At 43.2% G+C, this 13,260-nt stretch overlaps 1 protein-coding gene across 6 annotated transcripts in view; it reads left to right on the forward strand.

The window, feature by feature from the left end:
- The window catches only part of KDM2B (lysine demethylase 2B), a 186,526-nt gene that overhangs the window by 67,071 nt on the left and 106,195 nt on the right, over positions 1–13,260 (forward strand). For 5 of the 6 annotated variants that reach the window (XM_068245065.1, XM_068245075.1, XM_068245084.1 and 2 more), the window contains 2 exons: positions 2,334–2,427; positions 4,588–4,741. In XM_068245065.1, coding sequence (XP_068101166.1) covers positions 2,334–2,427; positions 4,588–4,741 — 248 coding nt within the window. Of the gene's footprint in view, positions 1–2,317; positions 2,428–4,587; positions 4,742–13,260 lie in introns of all 6 variants that reach the window. The other variant, XM_068245112.1, reaches the window with a different exon arrangement.

Here is a 13,260-nt window from a genome sequence, read left to right on the forward strand (position 1 = left end):
TCCACTACACCCGGCCGGCGGACGCGCTGATGTTGCGGTGCAGTATGTTACTGTGATATGCTGTTTATCAAGAATGCACACTGTAAGCAGATTTTTAGCAGATTTTTAATGTTTAATAAATAGGATTACGCTATGTTCACTTTTATACTGGCTCTAGGAAGTTTATTCTGATGGCAATGGCAGCCGGGGACTGTGTTTGAACACAAGAATACTGCTGATGAGCAGCCAATTCATAGGGAGAGGTGGTGGCTGTCCCGGTGCGTTTGGGGCTTATTCACCCTTTCTGGTAGTGTGTGGAGTTGCACTGAGGGTGAATTCAGCATCTACGATACACCCTATGTTTGCCTCTCTGTGTTCTTCTCCCTTACCTGTGTTACTGTTGGATCTTTGAGAACTACAAGCGCAGCAGTATTGGATTCCGATTATTGTACAACGCCTACACAGAGGACACTGCTTGCAGGTCGGATTGCAATCAAGTACTTTTACTATATTGTGCGCAGCATTATCATTGAATTTCATTTAAATGTTGTGATGGCGGAACAATGGGCAAATAAAATGTGTGCGACTTATTGGCCAAATAAAATTGAAGGTGTTTACCAGGCTTAACACAGCTTATAATCCTTGGCACCTGATCTGGTGCACCTGATTCTAATGTAACGTTTACACTTGTAGTAAATATAACAGCGTACTTTCGTTTCAACATCTGAATCTTGCCTTTTATGCTTATTTAAATTACTGAATGGACTACATTGGGTTGATGTGGCTCTGTAAAATGTATAAGATATAGGCTTAACCGTTTTAGGCAGTGTTTACAAACAAACTAACCAGCTTGTGATAGGCTCACATAAACAGAGTGTGTGAGTCATACAGAGTGTGCAGGGGGCCTGCAGAGGGTGTGTATCGCTTCTATCCAATCACAAGCAGCCCTGCACATTCCACACATTCAAGCCTTAGCCCGACAGAGGAAAGGAGATAAGATTTATTACAGAGACAGTGCAATTAGGAAAGGCTGCAGTAAGCCAGAGCACATTAGAACAGGCATAGGAACTTATAGGATAGAAGAACTAAGGCTGAAAAATGTGTTACAGAGTCTCTTTAAAATGAAGCTGAAACATTTGATTGTTGAAAGTTAAAGGGAACCTAAACTGAGAGGGATATGGATGTTTCTTTTTAAACAATACCAGTTGCTTGGTAGTCCTGCTGATCTCTATTGCTACATTAGTAGCTGAATCACACGCCTGAAACAAGCATGCAGCTAATCCAGTCTGACTTCAGTCAGAGCACCTGATCTGCATGCTTGTTCAGGGGCTGTGGCTAAAAGTATTAGAGACACAGGATCAGCAGGAGAGACAGGGAACTGGTATTATTTTAAAAGGAAAAATCCATTTCCTTCTCAATTTCCGGTCCCTTTAAAGTGAATGGGATCCGCTATTTAAAAAAAAAAGAAGCAAATACTTACCTAAGGAGAGGGAAGGCTCTGGGTCATATAGAGCCTCCCGTCTCCTCTCTCGGTGCTCTCTATCCTGTGCTGGCTCCCCCCCCCCCCCCCCCGTTTCAATCCCCTGCCGAAAGGGTATTTGGAAGTCTTCAGGAGCCGTGTCCTCCCGAAGACGTGCGGCTCCATACTGCACAGGCGTTAGCGTGCAAGAGAGCGTGCTTGCGCAGGCGCAGTACAGGGCCGCCCTTCTTCAGGAGCACTCGGGCTCCCTGAAGACTTCTGAAGCCTCCTTCGGCCGGGTAAAGCAGTATTTGACTAAATTAGTCAAATACTGCTACCGGGTGAGCCAGCACTGGAATGAGGGGACCAGGAGAGGAGCGGGAAGGCTCTATAGGACCCAGAGCCTTCCCTCTCCTTGGGTAAGTATGTCTAATTTTTTTAAATGCAGTTCCCATTCACTTTAAGCCATATTTCTATAGGATGTACTCTTTCACATGGCTGCAAAACTCTGTATTGAATCTTATGAATGTTTCATGGCACAGATATATTGCAGCTTGAATGTGGCTTAATATAGAGCGCAAAGGATCACTTTTTACTCTCCATTTTTTACTCTCCAAGGATCCCGATCACTTTTTACTCTCCATTGTCATTTCATGGTTACTATAGAACAATATGAATCCTAATTTGCTCAGTTTTGTACAAAATCAAAATGTAAATATTAGCCTATAGTAGTTAAAAGCAAGTATATTGTTAATTTGGTTGTTGCAAATTCTCTGAGCAGCAAACACTGAATTATGTGTTTCCATCGTTCTCCAGTACACTTTGTGCATTTTTGTTGTTGTGCTCTGAATCTACAGATTTATGTATTGATTCGAACAGATGATCTATTTCACAGGTACTGTTTGATGAGCGTGAAGGGCTGTTATACTGACTTCCATATTGACTTTGGTGGGACGTCTGTGTGGTACCATGTTTTTCGGGGTGGCAAGGTAGGTCGGCCCATTCTTTTTTTCTCCTCTAAGTAAATGTGAGCTGCAAAAGTAAGATAAGCTGCAAAAGGAGCTGCAAAAGTAAATCCCCATACATACGCTCAAAAGCGGTCTTTTATGCAGCACAATTATCAAACAACTTTTGTTGTGAAACAAGTTGAAACAACCAGAAAAAGTTGTGTGCTATTGTTCAAACAACTGACAAGACTGATAAGATGTCAATCCAACTGTTGGATTGAGGTCTTCTCAGTTGTTTGAACAACAGCAAGCAACTTTTTCTGTTTCTTCCTACTTGTTTCACAACAAAAGTTGCCGCATAAAAGACCGCTGTTGAGCGTGTGTATGGGGCTTAACCAGGGGGGCCCCAGGCTTTGCCACTACCCCGGATCCCTACTCCACTGAGCTATCTCATGTCTGACCGTCCGTTTTACCTCTTGCTAGATTTGGTACTGCAGATACAGGTGCATCTTTTTAATTTCCGACAGGGCTGTGGAGTCGGTACAAAAGTCATCCGACTCAAATGCCAACTTCGACTCCTATTATGAAACCACCAACTCCAGGTACCCAAAATTGCTCTGACTCCTCGACACCGACTTCAACTCCACAGCCCTTGCAGCGGTATGAAGTGGGTACAAAAATCATTAGACTCCTCCGTTTATGAACCCACTCTGTAACGATCGGTGTCAGCAACCAGAGAGAGAATCTGATCCTTGGGGATCCGCAGTATCACCAAGAATACAGATATACCCGATTATTGAGGATCTGCGGAATCGTCAATCAGATATGTCTAACCTCTAGACACCTGAGAGAGTGTGTTTGGTGCAACAGTAACAACTCTGAGTGAAGACCACCAGAGGAGCTGGCGGCCTGAGACTCCTGAGGAATTCACCCCTGACTGTGGGTGATATTCCTGTAGCCTGTGGACCCCTGAGCGAGGGACCGAGGCTGGGGTTGCAGGAAGCCCTGCTGCTGATATAAGGTCTTGCCCTGAACTGGGCTAACGTAATACAGTAGTAGCACAATCCTAGTCTTGGGTGTGAGGTCCGTATTCACAACACTCCGGAACTAGTCTGGAGCATAACATAAAAGACAATACAGTTCCCTAGTCTTGGGTGTGAGTTCCGTGATCATCAACACCCTGGAACTAGTCTAACAAATAATACAATTCAATTAGTACTTTAAGCTATCAACAGAATCTGGCTAAGTGTGAATTCCTAGGTCCACCTAGTTCAAACACACTGTAAGGATCTGACTATGGTCTGAGTGCCTTCACGTAAGTGTTAGCAATGGCAGACAACCAGCAACTGACAAGCAGCAGAATATATAGTTGTTGGACTCTGCCGCCCCGCCCGAGCCATTCAGCCAATCATGAGTCCTGCAGGAATCCGCTGATCTTCCTGATCAGCTGACACTTCCCCTGCTGGTATAATGGTCCTGAGTTCAGGCCCGCGCGCGCGTAGCTCTCCATCTGCCTATGTGCACTAACAGACCGAGCCACACCAAGCGCACGCTGCTGCATGCAAACCGCCGCGTTGGACGCAGAAACAGCCGCTTTGCTGTCAGGACATGCCGCGGCTTTTCCGCATTCCACCATACTACCAGACGCGTGTCTATGCGTGCAAACCGCCGCGTTGGACGCGGAGTCAGCTGCCTTGCTCTTGGTACAGGTGGCGGCTTTTCCGCGTTTTCTCACACACACATTCTGACTTGTCGTGGTACCCAAAAATTACTCAGACTCCTCAACTCTGACTCCACAGCCCTGGTTTCCTGATCGTTATGATAGATTGGTCATGCCTACTAAAGAAAAACCTGCTGACCGATTTGATCAGATTCATGGTATCAGTCCAAAAAAAGTGATTGAATCCATCAATCTGGTGAAATTGGTTAGAAGGTTTTTGGCCTGTAGTCATGCCAATTGATTGTTTCCGATCTATCATAACGATGATCAGAAACGACCGATCATCCATGAGATTTTGTTGTTTCTGGTTACCTTTAGAGAGGTTCCAGCCCTTCTACAAAAAATAAAATAAAGTTATAGCCAACGTTCCACTGTACTAATGATATCCCTGTAAATAGGGGCATATTTCCAACATTCGATGTGTAGGCATGGGCTGATCATACTTTCCATTGGTCACATAACATTTCCTATCTCTCTTACAGGTATTCTGGCTGATTCCTCCCACTGTATATAATTTGCAGCTTTATGAGGAATGGCTATTATCAGGGAAACAAACCGATATATTTTTAGGAGACAGATCACAAGGCTGTCAGAAGATTGAACTCAAGCAAGGACACACCTTCTTTATCCCATCAGGTAATAGCCGCTGTGCTCAAACAATTGTGGTCATATTCATGACATAGGTGAATAGTGCAGTGACAATGTGAAAATAGCAGTAGTTCCTTTCAACCATGGTCTGTGTATGTAAATAGAGAGTGTAAGCTGCTACAGGCAGGGGTCAGCCTCTCCTTGTGCTTTTTGGTATTGCTGTATATCCCTATTATTTCATCTCTGTGTACATTTTAGAAGGCGTGCTGCACCACTGTGTATATGCTGTATTTTTATTTTTATGTGAACATGAAGGACCTAAAAAAAATACTCACTTATATAGAGAGAAGGCTCTGGATAGCATAGAGCTTTCCCAGTCCTCTCTCTGTGACCTTAAAGGAATACTATCGATTTACATATTTTTTTCAATTGACACAGGAATTGTTTGGGAAGTGCTGCTAAGTATTGGTGTATACATTTTAGTAGCAACGTCATTGTTTACTGTTATCAAAATACATTCAAACTTTACTGACGCCAAAACTGACGGCTGACTGAGCCATGAGGAGAGGGGAAATTCCCCTCACACTTGATCAGTTAACTCTGTGTAGCTCTGTGTGTGACAGAGACAAAGCTCCCAACAGCTGCAGATCCTGTGTCCTGTGTTTCTGACTGACCTGTCTGAAGAGAGCAGAGGAAATGTAACTAATTGTCACAGCTTTTCATACTGTTTTGTGCTTTCAGAGTTTGATATGTTTGATATTTTCTTTCTGTAGTCTGATATGCAACTCTGGCTGTGCATTGAAGCAGACACCCCTTCTGCAATTGATTTGTCCCAATATAGCTAAATCCTACCCTCAATAAATTACAGCTTTTGCCTCTGATATTTAACATGAAAAGTAGGAAGATGTTTACACAGCTACTTAGACATTATTTGCACACTGTCATTTTAGAATACTTGGGTATCAATAGTATTCCTTTAATCCAGTGCTCCCTCCCAGTTAATGTTGTTCGACCTGCAGGTCGAATAACTCTGAGGCTAGGTTCACAGAGGTCCGTTGCATTATAATGCATTATTATCGCTTTGAACTGTAATGGGGACTGGACATAGACTTAAAAACAAGGCCTGCATGCAGCGAGTTAGAATAATGTGCTCAGTTACAACCCTGTATTGTGAACAGGACCATAGAATTGTATGAGCAGTGAGTTAACTATGCAGAATTATTCAGCAACACAACTGACCACTGTGAACAGGGCCTAAAACCTTACTCACCGCAATGACACAGGAAGACATCCAGGGATTCATCTTCCTGCTGGTGGGTTAGATGACGGGCGTGAACGGGAAAGTGAAGCGATCATGTTACTTTGCAGGTGTCGTCAGAGATCTTAAAGATCCGGTCCGCCGTACCAGGCGTTTATCGCCATGCGACATTCGCATAATCGTGCACCTGTACCCATGTCGCGACGCCGCGTAAACGACCATCAGAAGTACTAGTCATCGGAAGTACTAGCGTCCCTGAGTACTCCCAAAGGTGAGCGGATCCGTACTGTGCATACGCGGGTCCAGGTGGCTTCTGAAGCCTGCCGGAGTCACTCGAATTTTGAATGGGGGACAGTGGGGGAACAAAGACGTGGAGAGAGGACCAGGGAAGCTCTATGGGATTTATTTATTTATTTTTTACATTGCTTCAGGTTTGCTTCAAGCTGTGTCTGTTGTACAATGCCGCAAGAGTCCTCTAGATTGTAGGTTAAAAAGCTGTGATGTAGTTTTTTTTCAACGTGCAACAGGAAACAAAATCTAATCAACATTTGGTTTGACTATACTTTTGCCTTTAAACACTAAATCAGTTGACAAAGCTATCCTTTGTTACGGATTTTTCAGGTATGTAGTCCAGTGCATGGTTAATCAGTTGTAACATACAGGTGCTAATGATCAGCAGGGAAAACCTGTGCAGTAGGTGGAAACTCAAATCATTAGATCAAAATCAGCTGTGTAGGAGGAGTGAAACTGGGTCACCAAAGAAAGTTAATTGTAAAAAAAAAAGGCTGAAATTTTACAGAAGACAGGTATTTCTCATGCACTATTCTAGCCATTCTTCAGAAACGCAAAGAAATGGACGATGACAAAGCCCCCAAAACACAGGTACAACAGACTATAAACTTAGGAAGAAGACATACATTATAAAATTTTCTAGGCATACATTATACAATTTGTGGTTGAGAGGTAAACATTCAATGTCTTCTAAAATATTGATTGTATACCTTGTCTAGCACTTTGCACCATTAGTAAGTAGACAGAATTATTGTGTCTAGGGATGGCAGTTCACTGCATCAAACGTGTTTTTAAACCCACGTATATTGACATTTGCAGGATTGTGAATCTGTGTGTCCACGAGTGCTTGAAGGTTTGCTGTTTTCCCCTCTACAATGCAAGATGTTTTTCATTCCAACTCTCGATCCCTGGCCAGAGTTGCTCCTTCCTCTGCTTGGTGTACCAGCTCTCTCACCTAGCAGAGGAATTAGGCTGATGTCACCGCCAGTGCACAAGTAGCAGGTGAATGGGCTGGTGTGTAGCTGATCAGCTTTGCTTACAAAGTTACAGCCAAACAGCGGCCTTTTCTCCTACACATTGCCCATCCAACCCACCCATCCAGTTCCCTATGCTCTCTCGCAAGTAATGTCAGTCTGTCTCGCTTGAGGTGAGTGGGTAGGCAAGCCAGGCAGGAGAAGGGGCAGAGATTGGGAGCTGGAGATCGGGAAGCTGTTTGCAGTGTGGTTTGCCAGGCAAACATAAACCCGTGTTTATATTGGAATTTGCTGGTCCATAAACCTGCCAAGTCACCAGCACTAGTTTGCAGGTTTGTCGGTCATGCAACAAACCACAGTGCAAAAAGTGTGAACAATATACTAACCAGATGAACTGCACCGCAAGAAGTGCGCCCATCACGAATTGTGTAATAGCAGTCTCACTGCTGCAGTTGATGTGGCTTTTGACCTTTTCCACAGTGATCTGGTATGTAATTAAAAAATAAATAAATAAATAAATGTCTGCTGTGTTAAGAAAACTGGACCGACCATCTTTATTGTTTGGCTGCACCTGAAAGAAATTTGTTTGCCAAAGGCCTGAAGAGCAGAATTTGGATGAGAAGAACCACCTCTAGTGAAAAGTAAAATGAAGGCATTCTAGAAGAGATGGTATGGCCCTGACAAAGCCCTGATCACAAGATCATGGAGTTTGTCTGGGATTACATGAAGCAACTGAGACAGTTTAAATTTATAGCCCACAGAATTGTGGTCAGTTCTTCTAGATCAATTGATCAAATGCCACTATTAACATTTTATTCAGCACAATAATACAGGTGTAAAAGGCTCTGACACATTGGAGAAGCATTGTTTTTAAAAAAACACTCTGTAGTTTGTCAGGGCCTAATGTGATAAAATTTCAACAGTGATGTAAAATAGGTAGAGAAAGACATATTAGGAGGGGCCCACATTTTCTAATGGGAGTTTGCCTAGTTGGGCAAAATCTCCAGGTGATGAGGGTCCAAAATGTCACCTCGAGTGCCTTTTTTACCATAAGTTAAAAAAACTCCTTGTGGAGGTTACAGGAGGTAGTTCAAACTCTGTTTTGTGCAAATTTTTAGAAGAAAGACTGTGTCCAGCCAGACCCTCTTCAGACAAAAGCTATCGATCTTGGATTGAAAATGCTTCAACTGCTGCCCTGTTAGCCTTGCTCTGTATCATGCAGTGCAAAACTATGGGACCAATTATCTTCTTGCCACTACAACCCCAATCCGTGCAATAAAACGTTTCACAGCGGATGCTCATTTGATATTTTGTTGATTATTCAAGTGACCATAAATAGGTTATTGTCTAGGCTCCTTTTCATCAAATAGAGGTTTTCATGATTTTCAGAAATGTTTGCCCTCGCCTCCTTTGGTGTAAAAGACAAAAGTGGATAGGTGATGTGAAGCCTTGTACACACACTAGATAGTTCTCTACTAACCAGTCAGGGTTGCCTCTACTTAGTATCAGGGGTGTATACAGTGGTTGCTGATCCCTCTCCATGCGTCGCCATGCAATCTGCCTGGTGGATTGTCTTGATCGAGCGCAAGTCAGGGGTGTTTATCTCCTACTTGCTCTTCTTGCTCTGTGCTGCTCAATTGTGCACTGCACCATTGCCCCCTCAATAGCTACAGAATGCGTTGCTAACCTCCTATGTAGTACACACTGTCCAAGATCTCCTCTTGCCCTCACATTGGTGCAGAAGGTGGGACAGAAGTCCCCAAACAGACTGGCATTCACAGCTGTACTTTTACATGACATACATGATGATGTCATAGCGCTATTGTTGAGCAGAAACTGGGGCCTAATAAACTGTTACAAAATGGAGCACCTTGCTTCTTTATTTTCTCCAAGATGGAAGTCCTGTATGGTCACCCTTTCTGCTTGTATTATCTCATTGTGTTTAAAGGGAACTAAGCACCCTTTTTTTCCCTGGAATTTCTTCTGGTTTGTAATACTATAGAAGCTGCCATATTCCACCTGCCATTCTCTCCATCCTTATTTACAAAAGTCACAGATGCTATCTTCACACATTCCCTCTGGATAAGCTCTTTGAAGAAGTGTCCTAATTACCCACCCCCCTATGTTGATGAAAAGGTATTTACTTCTGGGTAATGTGTGCAATAATCCATTAGTTCTTAGCTGCTTGAAACCTCTGCGGTCGGGCCGTCTGGCTGAAGTAGGCTAATAAAACCTGTGCCAAACTTTAAATGTAAAAATGAAAGGTAAAATTGAAGTTGTTTTTTTTAATAATGAGACACGTTGGCATGTATTTTTAATGTGCCGTTGAGATGTCCTGGGTGCTAAAATGGTGCTTGGTTCACTTTAAGCTACGCACTTATTAATGTCCAGGATAATCAAAGGTGATAGTTTTGGGCAGGAGTTTTAGGAACAGATCCCTGTACAGACACATTGCTTGGCTAAAGCAATGCACCCTGCTCTAATCTATGGGGGGAGGGAGTAATAAGCAGCAGACAAGCAAGTGGAAATACGCTCAATCGCATACATAGGGCTTATTTGTCACGACTGATTGCTAACTGATGTCATGGGACAGGTATACTAACACTACATTTTGCATGAGTGACAGATGCTCTAGCTCTAAAAGTTTGGCATCTGTACATACCTTTTTAGAAAGGTTACATGTGACTGAAAACAAGAGTGACCTGTGTTGTGACTGCAGTCTGTCAAAGCATGGAACACCCTTGTTGCTTCTAATCATATTCTTCTGCCTAAGCTGCAGTAAAAATGTTGGTGCTTGTTTTTCTTTTACTTAGAACAGTGATGCCATGTAGAAGCGTTGCCACAGACCCTTTTGTTTATTTGGAAGTGTGCTTTTAGCAGTAGGACTTTTAAAGGATAGTTAAATATATGAATATGGAAGACATGATTGCTAATTGCTTCCTGATTGTTTACCTTGTCTGCCACCTTGTACCCTTTTAAGGTGTCCATTATCCCTACAATCTCTTGAACGTTCAACTGCCTGATGGTATTGAATTTCTGAATCGGAAATGATAGTTCGGGCCCATCAGCAGAGGGTAGAATAAGCAATCCGATCAGACTAATAGAATTGATCCGAAATTCGGATGGACTAAGGAAAATGAATAAGTGGGAACAATTGTTTTACTGATCCTAATGGGCACCTTAAGATATAGGGTTAGTTAATCCGTTTCTAATACTTTTTGTTTGCATGCAGATTCAGTGCAAATTGTATGCAGCTTGGAACAGGGCGAGTCAGAATTGGCAGGAAGTGAAAATGCTTGGCGTAAACGGCGTACAATTTGCATGCAAGTCAAAATTATTTGCATCTCACTTGACTCTAAATAGATACTAGACGGTATTTCAGCAGAGCTGTCATCTAATCCCCATTACATCCTTACCACCGCTGGTTTTGTACTGCATGAGTTAATACAAATCAAGAAGTTCAGTCACAATCGTCCACTTCATCTCCCCACCGCTCACAAATAGAATAACCAACATTTATTGACAACCTACCTTTATTTATTCATAGATTCTGATTTCTAGTCTATGAAAAATGGTTAATGGGCAGTACGTGGGGGGCCGGGGTTAGCACTCTCGCCTTGCAATGCAGGGTCCCTGGGTCCCAGCCAGGACACCATCTGCACGGAGTTTGTATGTTCTCCCCATGTCTGCGTGGGTTTCCTCCCACCCCCCCCCCCCCCAAAAATACAGATAAGTCCTCTGAGGGACAGTTAAAGAGAGTCTGAAGCGAGAATAAATCTCGCTTCAGACCTCATAAATAGCAGGGGCACGTGTGCTATAGCGCGGCTTAACGGGGGTCCCTTCACCCCCAAATCCCCCTCGATACACCCGGGGAGCGCTTCCTGGTTGGGGCAGGGCTAACCGCCGCAGCCCTGCCCCACGCGCGTCTGTCAGTGCGTATCTCCGCCTCTCCCCCGCCCCTCTCAGTCTTCCTTCACTGAGAGGGGCGGGGGAGAGGCGGCGATGCGCCGCTGACAGACGCGACTGGAGGCAGGGCTGCAGCCATTAGCCCTGCCTCCAGGAAGGGAAATTCTGCGACCTTTCTACGACACACTTTTGCGGGGGGTGGGTTGGGGGTGAAGGGACCCCCGTTTAGCCGCGGGATAGCGGCGTTTTAGCAGGGGCACACGTGCCCCTGCTATTTATGAGCTCTGAAGCGAGATTTATTCTCGCTTCAGAGTCTCTTTAAAGGGGCACTACAGCGAAAAACTGTAAAATTTAAAATATTTGCAAACATATACAAATAAGAAGTACATTTTTTTTTCCAAAGTAAAATGAGCCATAAATTACTTTTCTCCTATGTTGCTGTCACTTATTATTATTATTATTATTATTTATTGTATTTATAAAGCGCCAACATATTACGCAGTGCTGAACATTAATTTAGGTTACAGACAATATTTAGGGGTGACATACAGCAATATGACAATACAGGAATACAAGAAAGACCAGATCATGCAGCACAGTATGAGTACCAGGTAATGCTTAGTCAGTCACTGGATGGAGCATGGACATTAGGCAAGTTAGGTTCATTCAAGTGCATAGCATGGGTTCACAGTAATGGAGGTGCATGATCAGGTAGGACACAAAAGGAGGAGGACCCTGCCTAAAGGCTTACAGTCTAGAAGCAGAGGTAGAGATATGAAAGGTAGGGACCAGAGTTCCGTTGTGGGTTTAGAGCAATTGTGAGGGGTGGTAAGTTGAAAAGGTGAGTTTTGAGGGCCTTCTTGAAGATGTTGAAGGAGGGGGCTGCTCTAATGGGTGGAGGTAGAGGGTTCAAAACTGTTGGAGCAGCTCTTGTGAAGTCCTGGAGGCGTGCATGGGACTGTGTGATGCGGGGGACGGTCAGGCGAAGTTCATTGGAGGAACGGAGTGAGCAGCTAGGTGTGTACCTCCTGAGTAAGATCAGAAATGTAGGTTGGACAGGTTTTGTAGAAATCTGACAAAAGTGATAAGTTTTGGATTAGTCCATCTCTTTATAGGGGATTCTCAGGGATATATTTATTTTGAAAAGCACTTAGTAAATGGGAGTTGCTCTGTCCAACTGCCAAAACACTGTGTAGGGCGCAGGGAAGCTGGCCAGCATCATTGTTTAAATCCTTTTTAGGGAATATCTTTATAAAGAATAAAAGCCTGGCTGAGAATCCCCTATGAAGAGATGGACTAGTCCAAAACCTGTCACTTCTGTCAGATTTCTACTGTCTACTGTAAAGTGACAGCATTATAGTAGAAAAGTAATTTATGGCTCATTTTACTCTGGAAGAAACTTACTTCTTATTTGTATGTGTGGACATATTTTACATTTTACAGTTTTTCGCTGTAGTACCCCTTTAAGTGATAAGACACTATACTGTGCACAGCGCTGAGGAAGATGTCGGCGCTATGTAAATACTAAGTAATAATAGTATATGGCCACCATTGCATACTTTGGTTGAAAGAAAAATTACAATTGAATTTGGCCCATGAAAACTTCATCTCCCAAAAAAAAAAAAAAAAAAAAAAAAGCAAAAAAGAAAAAAGTCTTTTGAAAGCATGAGGTAATTTCCTTTAAATTTAAGGTAGAAATACTTATTGACTCTACATGGCAATCCAGCACAATCCATGGATCAGTACTTTACTGTTTTTGGAAAAGTAAGTCTAAAGGCTCATACACACATCAGACCATAGTCTTTGGAAAATGAAAGATCACAGACCAATTTTACCCCCTTCCATGTAGTATGAGAGCCATACCTACACAGTCTATTCTATGGAGCTGAACTCCCCATCAGACAGAAATCTTTGCAAGATGCTGCACACAAAGATGCTGTAGACATTCAAAAGATCAGTATCTGCAAAAGATCTGTTCCTGCAAAAGATCCGTTCCTGCAAATTGCATTCATAGTCTATGAGATCTGCAGATAATCATACACACCTTGTTTAACAGACATTCATTTGCAGATCAGTTCCACCAGGATGGATTTTCAGATCTGCAGATGATTGTCTGATCTGCAGATGAATGTCAGTTA

The sequence above is a fragment of the Hyperolius riggenbachi genome, chromosome 1 (genome assembly GCF_040937935.1).
Source record: "Hyperolius riggenbachi isolate aHypRig1 chromosome 1, aHypRig1.pri, whole genome shotgun sequence".
Classification (NCBI taxonomy): Eukaryota; Metazoa; Chordata; class Amphibia; order Anura; family Hyperoliidae; genus Hyperolius; species Hyperolius riggenbachi.